The sequence below is a fragment of the Callospermophilus lateralis genome, chromosome 10, assembly GCF_048772815.1.
Source record: "Callospermophilus lateralis isolate mCalLat2 chromosome 10, mCalLat2.hap1, whole genome shotgun sequence".
NCBI classification, from domain to species: Eukaryota; Metazoa; Chordata; class Mammalia; order Rodentia; family Sciuridae; genus Callospermophilus; species Callospermophilus lateralis.
In genome coordinates, this window is record NC_135314.1 from 104,532,094 (window position 1) to 104,546,158 (window position 14,065).

Sequence of the window (14,065 nt, forward strand, 5' to 3'; positions counted from 1 at the left end):
AGCCAAGCATGTTCGTACTCACACAGCTTCTCTGGAAAGACAAGAGGAGACAGGACCAGGGCACCAGGGAGAGGAAACAAAAATGCTCTCATGGTACCTGCTTCTGTACTATTTAAATAGTCTGCTGTTGACATGTACTTATTACCTATTCAAAAAAATTTTAGTAGTTGAAAGAAGTCACCTGAAAATATTACCTTGTGAGTTCAGAAAGCACACCTCTGAGAGGGAAGCCACTGATCTCTGATTGAGCATCCTCAGGTGACCAGGCCCAATGGGCCCTGGTGCGATGACTGTAGTGTCAGAACCAGTGATATCAGCCTCACAGGAACAGAGAAATGACTCAAACCACAGCACGCTCTGGAACAACCAGACCAGAGCTGTTCACTCACATGCAGAAATAGCAGCTGCGGTGGGGAGGAACCTGAGTCGGCGCAACCCAGCAGCCCACTGACTGGAAAGCAGAGACCACCCGCCAATGTGGAAGTGCACTGCTGGACTGAGCACATGAGCGGGTGGACCTGTGGGTGGAGACATGGGAGAGGAGCTACTGTGAGTGCTGTGACTCCCACCCCCTCAGGTTGGCATGCAGCGCTTGGCCCCTAAATGATTAGGAAGACCCCAACACAGGGGACAGTGGTGAGGTCCTATGCTGCAGGGAGGTAAAGCCAGGGCTGCTATATCTCAAAATTAAAGGGTGAGGAAGTTGATATTTACTAACAAAGGTCTGCATACTCACCCTCGGAGGGAGCTGCAGGCTTCAGCCCACATCAGACCAGGTTCTGCCCAGCCTCAAAACATAGCCTCAGCATTTCTGGCTCCCCGCTTCCCTCTTAAAAGGCTTGTCCACATCCTTTCCATTCTCGAAACTTCATTTATGTCTACCCACCTTTACAGAGACTTCTCTGAACATCAACCCTTTGTTCATCTTTCTCTCCATGACATTTAGTATCTGAAGCCTCAATTCTAAAAATTCAGTCCAAGGGGCACAAACATGATGGAATTCCATTCTTGAACACAGCTGAGAAAGTCTTATGTGTATGCTAGCAATGAAAATGGCTCAAAAGCCAAGCTTGGTAGTGCACTCCTGTAATCTCAGCAGCTCAGGAGGCTGAGGCAGGAGGATCACAAGTTCAAAGCCAGCCTCAGCAATGTAGCAAGGTCCTAAGCAACTCATGAAATCCTGTCTCTAAATAAAATATAAAAAGGGGGGTGGGGATGTAGCTCAGTGGTTAAGTGCCCCTGGACAATCTCTGATACCAAAAGGAAAATGAAAATGGCTCAGAGAAAATATGGCAAGAATATTCCTTCCTTTTTTCCTTGTTAAACACCACTGTGGCCAGGCACTGGACTCAGGCTATACAATGCAGGCAGGACAAACATCATTCTTGCCTTCCTAGAGGTTACAGTGCATTAAGAAAGAGAAATTAACTGGGCCTCAGGGAGCATGACTACAACCCCAGCCACTGGGGAGGCTAAGACAGGACAATCACAAGTTCAAGGGCCAACCAAAAAAAGAGAGAGAAATTATCTGGCAGTAATGCAGGAGCAGTACAAAGGCTGGGGAGACACAGACCACAGAAACATCTTGACTAGAGTGGGGCTGTGACTCAGGGGAAACCCATAGGAGATGGCCAAGGAGCTGAGGCCTGAAGGCATGAGGAGTGAACTAAGCAAAGAGCAGGGAAATAATGTTCCAGGCACAGGTAACAGCCTGTGCCAAGCTCCTGGGGCCAGAGGGAGAGTAGCCAGTGGAAGAAACCAACAGATGTTCAGTAGGCTGCAAGTTTCAGACCTGCAACCACAGTATGACAGACTGAGAACACGCCTCTAGGAGCTTCCAACCCACCAGGCAGGGACCCTACCCTGGGTCTAGCAGCACCTGGCTGGAACCAGCCACTTAGCCTGACTTTGTCTGGGTTCCCTTTCATTCCAGGGAGGTATCAACTGCTTCAGACTCAGAAACCAGGGGAACCAGCCACACATTCTGCTCAGGAACATACACTTGTGGGCATCTAGATCAGCACAATGAACTTTAGTTGTAAACTGGCTGAAATAACCAAAGATCTTTTAGATGGCACGTGGAAAGGCCATGGGAGATCAGCCCCATCACCGCTGAACAGAACCCAACGGGCCAACGTGCCGCTGCGCCTGCCAGGTACAGTCTGAGAAGGACATCACCTTCCCTTCCTGCTCATCATCTGCTGTGCCACCACAGAATGTGGAACAAAATCAGCAACTCCAGGACAGAGGCCAAGGGAATGCACGAGACTCACCATTGGCCACCAACAAATCCTGAGGCGACTCTCAGGGAGAAATCTTAGTTAAAATTTTAGCAATCACTGTGTCCAGTTCATTTCTAAAGAGAACACAGGCCACTCCCAGAGACCATCTTTAGTAATAAAATTCCAGACTCCAGATGCTGAAGTTGAGCTATAAGATTCCCCACACCTCCCCAAATCCACCAATCTCCATTCTCTTTGCCTTCTTCCCATCTCCTGCAGTTTGTTGGGTTTTTTTTTTGTTTTTGTTTTTTGTTGTTGTTTTGTTTTGTTTTTTGGTACTGAGGATTGGACCCAAGTGCTCTTTCCCCCTGAGCTAAATCCTCAGCCTTTTATTTTTTATTTGGAGACAGAGTCTTGCTAAATTACCCAGGCTGGTCTCAGACTCGGCTATCCTCCAGCCTCAGCCTCCTGACTAGCTAGAGTTCCAAGAGTACACCGCCACCTGGCTACTCTCCCATGCCTTCATAACTGCCCCCAGCACCCAGTTAAACAGAAACACTGTTTGGGGGATTCATGACTAAATTTCTGTATAAAAGCAGAAACTACAACAATTATCCATAGTCTCATAAATGACTGCTATAAGCATATTCCTATATATTCTTCTTTCTCTTTTTCCTCTCTCCTCCTCACACAGAGTTTTAAAAATAAAATCAGGAATATGGTGCTAGCACACTGTCTTGTGATTCCTGGATTTCTTGTGTATCTCCCACTTGTTGGATGTTTAGGGCCACTTCTATCTCCATATTCTAGTCTCTGACACTCAGTAAGTATTAGCAGCTGCTGTATCAAGAAATAAAAATACAACCCACACACACAAAGCACACTGAAAAGAAAAATTAACTCGCTTCAAACATGAAAGTCTCTACTATAAAAACAACAGAGAAGGTCACAAAAGGGTTTTCCAAAGTGCAGCCTGAGGAAATCTTCTGAGTGTGTGTTAACAGATAATAGAATAAAAATGACCAAATCCAAATAAGCTTGCGAAATATTGACGGAAGCAAAAATAAAACAGTTTTCTAATAGGAGTCTCTGGCCTCTTTAATGCATATTGTGCATTAAAGGGATAAAGTACACACACACATTGCAAACCTATCAGTCCAGAAGCCCTTTGTTCACAGAGGGTCTGAATGAACTGGGGTTCTGAAGAATATAATGCTCTACCAACATTTTGAATAAAAACATTTACAGGCCCCAGCAGAAAAGCAGAAGGGCCTTCCCCTTACAATCTGCCCTCCTAAACCAGGCACAATGGTGCACACCTGGAATCCCAGCTACTTGGAAGGCTGAGGACTGCAGGTTCAAGGTTAGCCTTGGCAACCTAGGAAAGCCCCATCTCGAAAATATAAAGGGCTGGGATGTAGTCAGTGGTAGAGCTCCCTGTGTTTAATTCCCAGTACAAAAAAAAAAAAAAAAAAAAAAAAGCTTCCCTGCAATAATAGGCTAATTACTTCAGTCCTCAGTTTTCCAAATCATTCTTTCAAAAAACTGTGCCTTAGATTGGCTGATTCCACACTTCCCATCACCCTCTTCTGGGTCGGGTATTTAATTGAGGCAGGGGGGCAAAAAAAGAGGCTGAGACTGAAATTCCTATATGTCTTAATTTATTAACAAACTTAGACACAATGCTGCCTCGAACTTAATTTATTTTCAAAAAATGTCTGCAAATTATAAAGACAATTTAATAACATTATCTAATCAACCCTGACAACAAATCCAAAGTGTCCGACCTGGACATCGGCTGGTATGCTGAGAGACTCTGTGGTCTGTTCCCACCCCACTGTCATACCACATTCTCTCTAAAGTGATATGGACTGATTTGTGCTGGAAATCTTAATGAGAATTAAAAAATTAGCAGGCACCATAGGTGTGCTCCCCATTTCTGGTTTGGGGAGTTTTCTGCATCTCTATCTCACCAACAAGGAGAACTTCAAATGGGGTCACTCAGCTCAGAAGCAAGCACTAATGGTCCTTCCACCACTCCAGTCGTGGGCACCAAGGACACTTCGTCCCAGGGCCTGAGTGTGGGCATGTAATGGGCCTGAGACAGCATGGCATGAGGGCGGGCACACAGGTTTTGGAAAGGTGCAATTCTAATCCCATCTGTGCCACTCACCTGTTACCTGACCCTGGGACATTTATTTAACCTCACCGGGCTTCAGTTTCCTCAACAGTAGATGAGATAATAATATGTACCTATTGACAGGATCACTGCCACAGCTAAAAGAAAGAATAAATGTAACCCTGTCCCCAGGGTTGTGAAAAAAGGTCCTATTCACATGTGATTCTGGGACTCTTTCTCTTTCTCCCATGAACTAACTCAACTTGGGGACAGACCAGGCCACCAACAAATGGCTATTTTCCCCCCCTTTCTCACCCCCCCTTCTCTAACCCCCACACAAAAAACGTTCCAACTAGTAGCCACAAGCCAAATCCCCCAAAATAAAAGGTAGATGCTCCTCAGAAGGGGTGGGTGTCTGCCCAAGGCCCTGAGGTGAGGGAGCGACCAGGATGAGACTCCTGATAGATTTCTGAATAAGAAGACGAACTCTCAATTTAAAGATTGACTTTCAGCTGCAGATCCCATTTGTCTTTCAAAGCCTCAGCTGTAACTAGGAGTCAAAAACAGCCTTACCCTCCTGTTGGTGCTGCTTCGTCTGTCTGGCTGGCTAGACTGCTAGGAGTTGGGTGAAAGGAAAAGGAGGAAGGCAAGAACTAACTTGTACTGAATCTCTACTAAGTGCCATGTGCTTTAAGCATGCTATCTTATCTAATCTTTCTTTCTTCTTTACTGTTGAAGCCAAGGGAGCTTTGCCACTGGCCTACACACCCAGCACTTTTACTAGTTTTTTTGAGACAAGGTCTCAATAAGTGGCTGAGCCTGGCCTCAAATTTGGAGATCCTCTTGCCTCAGCCTCCAACGTAACTGGGATTACAGGTATGTGTCCTCACACCCAGCTTCATCTGACCTTTCAAAACACCATGAAACAGGTATTTCTATCTTCATGTTATAGACAAGGAAACTGAGACAGCTGGCACTGATTTTGAATGGCAAAAGGCCTTCATGAAAACAGGTACACAATATGTCATTCAAAGGCAAAACACATAAAAAAATGAAACTTTTTAAAGAAAATAAATGTAGAAAAACTTTCAAAGTAATATGGTCAGATAGGAAAAGATCTGAAAATTTTATATTCCAAAGACCATTCTTAAGAAGTTACTCAAATAAGCCAGAACATGAGGGCATAAACGAACACGCACACACCTGGGGAAAGGCAACAGCACCTCTGCCCTACCACCCTACAGCAGTCCCACCATGAGGGCCCTGCAGTGGGCCGAAACCATCCGTCCACAAGGGCACAGGGACGAGGAATGCAGGAATAAAGCTCAGGGAAAGGAGACTGGAGAGAACAGATGGAACTCAAGGTCCAGAAAATTAATTAAGTCATAATAAGGAAAATAACACATAAGCATATTAAAAGGCAATTTGAAATAAAAATATTATTTAATTAAGTCATGGTCCAAGTATGAAGAAACTAAAAAGTGCGACAAATATAAACAACTGGTGCAAAGGGAGGAGGAAAAGCCCACCAGCTGGTGTGGGGGCATCCTCTATGGGTGGTCCCCGCTGTCCTGACACCGTACCAGCATGCAGGGCCATGGATCACTCACAGGTCTGTAATTGTACAGAGGCCACCTCTGGGTTCGACCTTAAGAATATTTATGGGGCTGGGGCTGGGGCTCAATGATAGAGTGTTCACCTAGCACATTCGAGGCCCTGGGTTTGAGCCTCAGCACCACATAAAAGTAAAAAAATAAATTAAGGGTATTGGGTCCAACTACAACTAAAAAAATAAATATATATTTTTAAAAGAATCCTTTTTGAATAGGAAGGTGACCTTTGGGGCAAAGCACAAGTACAAGCAGTAAGTTCAGAGTCTTGGAACATTAAGGTGTCATGGCCAAAAAGTGATTGGCAGACTGGTATTGATCAAAACCACTCACTTACAAAGCAGCAAGTCTAGGAAACTATCAAAAGGGACCAAATAGTAACCAAGGTGACCTACCAGACACTTAAACATTTTTTAAATTTTTTATTCTTTTGTAGTAATGGGGATTGAACCTAGGGGTGCTCTGAGCTACATCCCCAGCCCTTTTTAATTTCTTTAATTTTGAGACAGGATCTCACTAAATTGCCTAGGCTGGCCTCAAGTTTGCTGTTCTGCTGCCTCCGTCTCCCTAGTACCTGGGATTATAGGCCTTCACTACCATGCCCAGGAAACTTAAGATAATTTAAATAATAAACTTGAGAGAGGAAGAAGAAAACTAATTTAAGGAACTACATTCTCTCCTACATAAGAAGCTTAAAGTTGACAAATCAAAAAAAAAAAAATGATGATAAACTGGGCGTGGTGGCACAGACCTATAACCCCAGGGACTCAGGAGGCTGAAGCAGGAGGATCTCCAGTTTGAACTTAGCAATACCCTGTATCAAAATAAAGAATAAAAATGGCTCAGTAGCTCAGTAGTAAAGCACCCTTGCAAAGGTCAATCCCAAGTTAAAAAAAAAAAAAAAAAAAAAAGGGAAGGGGAGTAAAAGTATATATCACTAAGGGTTAAGAAGATAACAACCTAAGGCTGGGTTGTGACTCAGTGGTAGAGTGCTCACCTAGCACCTGTGAGGCCCTGGGTTTGAACCTCAGCAACACATAAAGATATAAAATAAAAGTATTGTGTGTAACTACAACTAAAAAAAAAAAGAAGAAGAAGAAGAAGATAATGATCTAAAAATTCAAGACAGAAAAAGTTTTTAAAAAATTTAAAAGATTTCAAGGCTCAGAGGTGAGCCTTGAAGAAGTAAAGGAAAACACTGTTTTTAACAAAAGTCCTTCTGTACAACTGGGTTTGTTACCAAGTGTATAGAAATCCCTTTGACAAAAATAATTCTTTTACCACAAATTTCAGAGAATGCCAAACAATGAAGTTATTCCTAAAATTAGGAGTGGCAGTCAAATGTCATAGTTGGACTTGTACGGAAGAACAAGATAAAAATCTTTTTTCTTAAAAGAATTATGTTATTCATATAAAAGTTTTCTATAACAGGCTGTAAAATAAAGAAGGAAAAATCTACTGAAGCTAGATAACTTTCTTTTTTACAATTCTTTGTTTTCTGGTTTATGTACAAAAGAATATGTACTGCATTATAACTAGAAACTTTTCAAATGTTCAATGTGACCCATGTTCAAAGTCAATGCTTCAAAGCCAGCCTCAGCCATGGCAAGGTGCTAAGCAACTCAGTGAGACCCTGTCTCTAAATAAAACACAAAATAGGGCTGGGGGTGCGGCTCAGTGGTCCAGTGCCCCTGAGTTCAATCCCAGTGCTTCTAGTTGCTAATAGCTCAGCACTGAAGCAGCCAGTAGAGGACAGGAGGCACAATGCCAGGGTTCTCAGGGGCCACGTGGTTTTCTGCTGTTACCTGAATGCTGCAGAAAAGCCGTGGTTGCTCTGGAAAGGGAACCTTCAGGAGGTACCCATCACATACCTGGGAATACCTTACCTGAAAAAGTGACAAAGACTTCTTAAAGTCTCTTAAAGATCAAGGCTGTTTCCCACAAGCCTCTGTGTTCAACTGGGGAAGAGACAAGGACAAAAGGTCGGGGAGGGGAAAGGAAAACCACTTCAGGGTCCTCCATTAAATAAGCATACGCCTTTCCAGAAGGTCTTCACCCCTCCCGGGCCTCAGCTTTCTAATCAAAAACCAAAACAAATAGCAAAAAAAAAAAAAAAAAAATTGATCCTTGTCAATTCTAAAATCCTTACACTTTTCAACTCCCAACAGAGGCAAGGCTAGGGCTCTTCTGCTAGCCCATTTCACACAGGCTGGGCCAAGTAAAGACCAGATTGTCACCACCATTTTCAAGCTCCTACTTTTTTTTCAGTGCCAGGAATTGAGCCCAGGGGTGCTTAACCACTGGGCCGCATCCCCAGCCCTTTTGATTTTAATGTGTTTATTATTTTATTTTGAGATAGGGTCTGGGTAAGTTGCGTAGATCACTAAATTGGTGAGGCTGGCCTAGAACTTCCAATCCTCCTTCGATCCTCCTGCACCAGCCTTCGGAGGTGCTGGGGTCACAGCTGTGCACCAGGCACGGCTCAAACTCCTTAATCTCCCCAAATGCATTGCCTTTTGAGGCTGAATGACATTTAACTTTTACCTTATTCAAACTTTAAATAAAGCTCTGAAGGAAAGAACTTTTGACAGATGGCTGATTCTGAAAGATAATAGTCACAATGACTTAATTTCTTAAAGCCTCTTCACTCAGTAAACCAGAACACTTTTCGGGATGGCATTAGATGAGGCCAGCCTACTTCTGGTGGGTTGTTTTGTGTTTGTTTTCTTCCAGCTGTCTATTCAAAGTGAAGGGAAGATGCCCTCTGCTACTGCCCCCATATTTCAGATTTTCAGCAATCACATTTACACTGATCATATACCACATAAGTATGTATTCATACACAGTTTAAAAACTGTCTAAGCCAGGCATGGTGGTGCATGCCTGTAATCCCAGCAGCTTGGGAGGCTGAGGCAGGAGGATCAAGAGGTCAAAGCCAGACTCAGAAATTTAGGGAGGTGCTAAGCAACTCAGTAAGACCCTGTCTCTAAATAAAATATAAAAACAGGGCTGAGGATATGGCTCAGTGGTTGAGTGTCCCTGAGTTCAATCCCCTGTATCCAAAAAAAAAAAAAAAAAAATTGAGTCCAGAAAGTTTAAGTTATTAAATTATTGTAAATTACTGAATGTATATTTAAGTCCTTTTTTGGGGGGGGGTGGGGGTGATGCTGGGGATTGAACCCAGGGCCCTGTGCATGCGAGGGAAGCACTGTACCAACTGAGCTATAGCCCCAGCCCTTTATTTATTATTAAGTCCATTTTGATAAATCACCATAAAATAGGTAAAACTGCATTTACCTAAGTGAACTTAATACACAATGCTAATCTGTATGCAGTAAAGAAACTAATGTCATCCTTTGGAACAATACCACTTTTAGAAAAATGTCATATTATCATATCATATACTTGACTTCCACCAGTTACTTGAAAATCAAAGCACTGGGCACATGTCTACACTACAATTCAGTGTAGTAGATAGGCTGTCAAACAAATGACCATTAGGTCTCTTTCAGGGTCTCAGTATTATGCCAACCCCAGAAACCCAAAAGAAAAAAAAAACGACTCTTACATAAAGATGCCAACAACTGGCTGTGCACAGTGGCATACACCTGTAATCCTTGCAGCTCGGGAGGCTGAGGCAGGAGGACTGTGAGTTCAAAGCCAGCCTCAGTAAAAACGAGGCACTAAGCAACTCAGTGAAACCCTGTCTCTAAATAAAACACAAAACAGAGGTGGGAATGTGACTCAGTGGCCCAGTGCTCCTGAGTTCAATCTCCCGTACCACTCCCCCCCCCCCAAAAAAAAAATGATGCCCACAGCTTGGGGACAAGGAGAGGCTAAAAACTGGTCATCTTTGGGCGTACGTTCCTAAGGACTTCTCACACCCAGTACCAGATACTAGTGGCCGAAGAAGAGCTGGACTAAGCTTTCAAAATAGCACACAAGGTGTTAATATTTCAAACTTTTCAACACAGTTTTTGAAATAAAGTCTACTCCACCAAAGAAATATGGGCTTTAAAATGAACTCTGAGGCAAGTTCTTAGGCATCTCTCTCACTGAGCCAATGCCAGCCAGGGCAGGCAGTCCTACACCAAGCAAACCATCAGGCTCAGCTCCCAGCCAGGCCTGAACAGCCTAACCCTGCAGCCTCCTAGGCATACTTCCAGTTCCAGCAGGGTTTCTGATTGGCAAAGTAATAATTTTAGGGTACCCCAGGTGAAATGATCTCCTCTAGTGTTTGAGAATGCATTTTCTTCCACAATCCAATTTGAAAATTCAAATCTACTGTAAAAGTCATTACATCAAAAAGTTCAAACAGCTGGGTGCAAGTGGCACATGCCTATAATCCCAGCAACTGGGGAGGCTGAGGCAGGAGGATCCAAGTTCCAGGCCAGCCTCAGCATTAAGTGAGGCCCTAAGCAACCTAAAACAAGACCCTGTTTCAAAATAAAACATGAAAAGAGCTGGGGATGTCGTTCAAATCCCAGTTAAAAAAAAAAAAAAAAAGCTAGAGTAATTAAGGGAAGCAGGGTGATGAGGGAGACTCCCGACTGGACAGTATTTTAGGTCACCAAGTGTGACATAATAAAACTCCTGACCCAATTTCCACATGATCGTGTTCCAGCCCACAGCTACTGACATCACTGTGCTCTGTGGTCATTACGTCACCCAGTTGGGAGCAGTGCGGCCTACCAGGCCCTGTTCACTTTTCCAGCTTGCTTCTACCAAGTGACTAGAGGCTGCCGATCCTCTACCAGGACTGCTTCTCCCAACTCTTCCCTCTTGGTGTCACATCCCTATGGACCTGGCTGTGGGCTGGCTATCTGATCTAGAGCCCTCAGTGAAGACACAGGGGCTAAGGGCCTACGTCACCTACAGGTTTTATGGGAATCCCCCCCAAACTTCTTTTCTCCAAAGTGTGAGAGTTTCTAAGTCCTGAATCTGTTGGGTCTTCCAGGTCCATGAACGAACTTCACAGACTTCGCTGTTTCTGATCCCTTATAAGCCCATCTCCCAGATACTCGCCCCCTACTCCTTCCAGCTTTCCAAGTCTTGGAGGGAAAGCACTTACAGTCACTCCTCGATCACCCCCCCCCCGCCGCCGCCCATCGCGGCCACACACAAGCACACGCACACGCACACACTCGCGCGCTCGCCAGGCACCGCGACAGTGGCCCAGTTGGCTCCAGGCTGACTTACTTGAGGAAGTACGGCTGCCCAGTGGCGGTGAAGGCCATCTCCCAGCCTGGGGGCAGCGGCAGCTCGTCTGTCACGTCGTAGGACTGCTGGCGGAGGTGCGCGTGCTGCTGCGCGGAGCTGGCCGTAGCGCCCGCACCGGTGCCCAGCTGCAGGGATGCGGGAGAGGAATGCGAGCGGACGTGCTGAGCGCCGCTGGCCAGCCGCGGCCCGGGGTGGCCGCCCGACGAGTCGGTACTGGACTGCCGAGAGTGCGAGCCCGAGTCGGGCTCCTTGAAGAAGGACTCCGGCAGGATCTTCTTCCGCCACGAGCTGGGCTTGGGGTTCATGACAGAGTTGAAGAGGGCCTCGAGGTCCGTGTCGAGGTCCTGCGTGACGTGGATCACTTGCTGCCCGGGCGGCGGGAGCGGTGGGGGCGCCGAGGATGGATTCATCTTCTGCAAGAGGAAGGCAGATCAGATTAGCCTTTAGTTCAAGTTGGAGGGAGGAGTTGGGATGGGGAGGGAATAGGGAGAAGAGAAATAGAGGACACAGTTAGGTGTCCATACAGGGATCCCGGACACCAGCGGCAAGCCCAGCCGGATGGGGGAGGGGTCCCTCCTGACCTCCAGAATTATGCAACTTTCCTGAAGCCAAGAAGTTGCCGGGAGGAGGAGGAGCGGGGAGGTGGGGAGCAGCTGCACTGAGACGCTGCTGAACTGCGGTGGCAGAAGACCGGTCGTAGCTTTCCAGGGAAGGTGGCCCCCCGAACAAGTCAATCGGGCCAAGTCCGCGGAATCGCCTCTCCGGAAACCGGAGGACACGGCGCCCTGGAGTAGTGCGGGCGAGCGGGAGCGCCAGCGGGCACTACCTGGGCGCGCAGCGAAGCCGAGCCCGAACGCGCGGCGGCCGCCGTCCTGCCGGAGTTGGCCGTCGGCCCGAGTCGCCGGGGTGCGTCCGGAGCTGGCGGAGGTGGAGCCCCGCGCCCGCTGGCAAATCTCGACTGGACTTGGTGCCCGGTCGCCGAGGGACTTGCGCGCTCACATCCCCCGAGCCGGCCTCAGGCGCTCGCGCGTGGCGACAAGGAGGCGCAGAAGAGCAGACGGCGCAGCCACAGCAGCTCCCGAACTGTCCCATAAACAAAGTTTGAAGCAAACTCCCACCCCCAGGAAAGAGGCGGGCCCGAAAGTTGAGCTGTTGAATTATGCATGATCTCCAAGTCCAGAGCCGCCAGCCCCGTTGGCCCCTCCTCTTCCTCCTCCTCCTCCCACCCGGGCTCCAGAAAACCCTGGGCGTGATGGGTACTTTACAGGGTAAGAGGAGCCGGGTGCCCCCCCCAACTCCTCCCGGCGGCGCGGACCTCTCCCGCGGAGCCCTGGGTCTGCATTCCTTTGCGTTTACCACGGACTTGGGGCGGGATCAAAGGGAAAGTGGCCCGAGCCTGTTTAATCAAGGGCTTGTGGACCGAAACCAAGCCTGAGGTGGCGGAGGGCACGCGGGTGAGGGGCCCAGGACGAGAAAGGGTCGGTCCTGGGCGCTGCGCCTTCCCTCCAGCAGGGCGCGGAGCCTCAGGCACCGGGAGGGCTGCACTGACCCGCAGTTCTGCCAGAGGTCAGGCCAGACTGCGCCCGGCGCGGGGAGACACCGAGAAGGCCAACCTTTCTTCGGGAGGCTGCTTAGCGCTTGTGACCATATTTGGTCTGGTGAGAAGGCATCTTGGCTGCTTGGCCTTCAATTGTCTGCTAGAGCGCAGAGGGTGCCCAGAAAGTGCCTCTGTTGCCGGAGACGCAGCTTCGCCCACGGGTGGGTTGTAAACAACCTTCAAATCATTCACCAATCCTTCATTTCCTCCACGGGGTGAAGGGCCAGAAGGGGTAAAGAAGAAACCGGATCAAAGCTGGGCGCTGGAAGGGGAGAGCAGTTGCGCCCCCCTCCCCCGCGACATCCGCGCGGGTAGTGGGAGGATTGGAATGTCCCTGACGCCCTCCAGGGAGTCTGCAGCCAGGATGGAACACAGGCAGGTGGCTGGGAGTAGAGAGGGTGCGCCAGTGACCCGGAAAAAGCCACCCACCCTCCCACTGCCTGGATAAGGGCAAGGGGGAGACCCCCGCCTCGGGGAGGAGGTCTGGCCTGGAGAGACAGCTGCGGGGAAGTGGGAGGCGGCCTCGCCCTCCGCAGCAGCTCAATTCCTTCCCTCCCTCGTCCCTTTTCCCTTGCCCGAAAAGAAGAGATGGCTGCAAGGTAAGTTAGGCTCCAGGAGGCCCCCACCCTTCCCACTGACCCAAATAGAGGTTTATTAAAGAAGCCAAGGGGGCGATATATGTTCTGCCCTTTGCTCAGCACTGGGCCACCTACACACCGCTTGTTAAATAGAATAAAATTTTATTAAGTTCAGGCATTGTGCCTCATCGCTTTTATAAGGGTGAAACAATGTCAAAATTAAAATCTCAGAGTTGAAGAAGAAAAGTTTAAGGAAAGACAAGGCCATTTTCTTCTCTTTTTTTTCCTTTTTCCTCCCCCCACCCTTTGGTACAGGGATTGAACCTGGGGCCACACCACTTAGCCACATCCCCAGCCCTTTCTATTTTTAATTTTGAGACAGGATGTTGCTGCTAAGTTTCTCAGGGTCACCCCAAATTGCTGAGGCTATTCTAGAACTTGCTATCCTCCTGCCTCAGCCTCTGAAGTCACTGGAATTACAGGTGTGTGCCATTGTGCTAGGCTGAATGGCTGTATCCTATGCCAAATTGAGATCCAAAGTATCTGTACATGGAAGTGCTCTTGTTCCATTCCTCATAGTCTGGGGAAAAGCAGGCTGCTTTAGAGGAAGACATGGGCGTGGATGAACTTCAAGATAAGTGGAACTTGGGTTGGTCCAGAAGCCCCTGAAACTTCATGTTTCCCATGCCCACAGGACTGGCAGAGGGGAAGGGAGAACC

At 47.5% G+C, this 14,065-nt stretch overlaps 1 protein-coding gene across 2 annotated transcripts in view; it reads right to left on the reverse strand.

The window, feature by feature from the left end:
• Positions 1 to 12,343, reverse strand: part of Wwtr1 (WW domain containing transcription regulator 1) — a 121,107-nt gene extending 108,764 nt beyond the window's left edge. Inside the window, exons 1-2 of one of the 2 annotated variants that reach the window (XM_076867706.2) lie at positions 11,998 to 12,343; positions 11,151 to 11,584 (exon numbers count right to left, since the gene is read on the reverse strand). In XM_076867706.2, coding sequence (XP_076723821.1) covers positions 11,151 to 11,581 — 431 coding nt within the window. In that variant the 5' untranslated portion in view covers positions 11,582 to 11,584; positions 11,998 to 12,343. Of the gene's footprint in view, positions 1 to 11,150; positions 11,733 to 11,997 lie in introns of those variants that run through there. The other variant, XM_077110375.1, reaches the window with a different exon arrangement.
• Between the last annotated feature and the right edge of the window lie 1,722 nt (positions 12,344 to 14,065).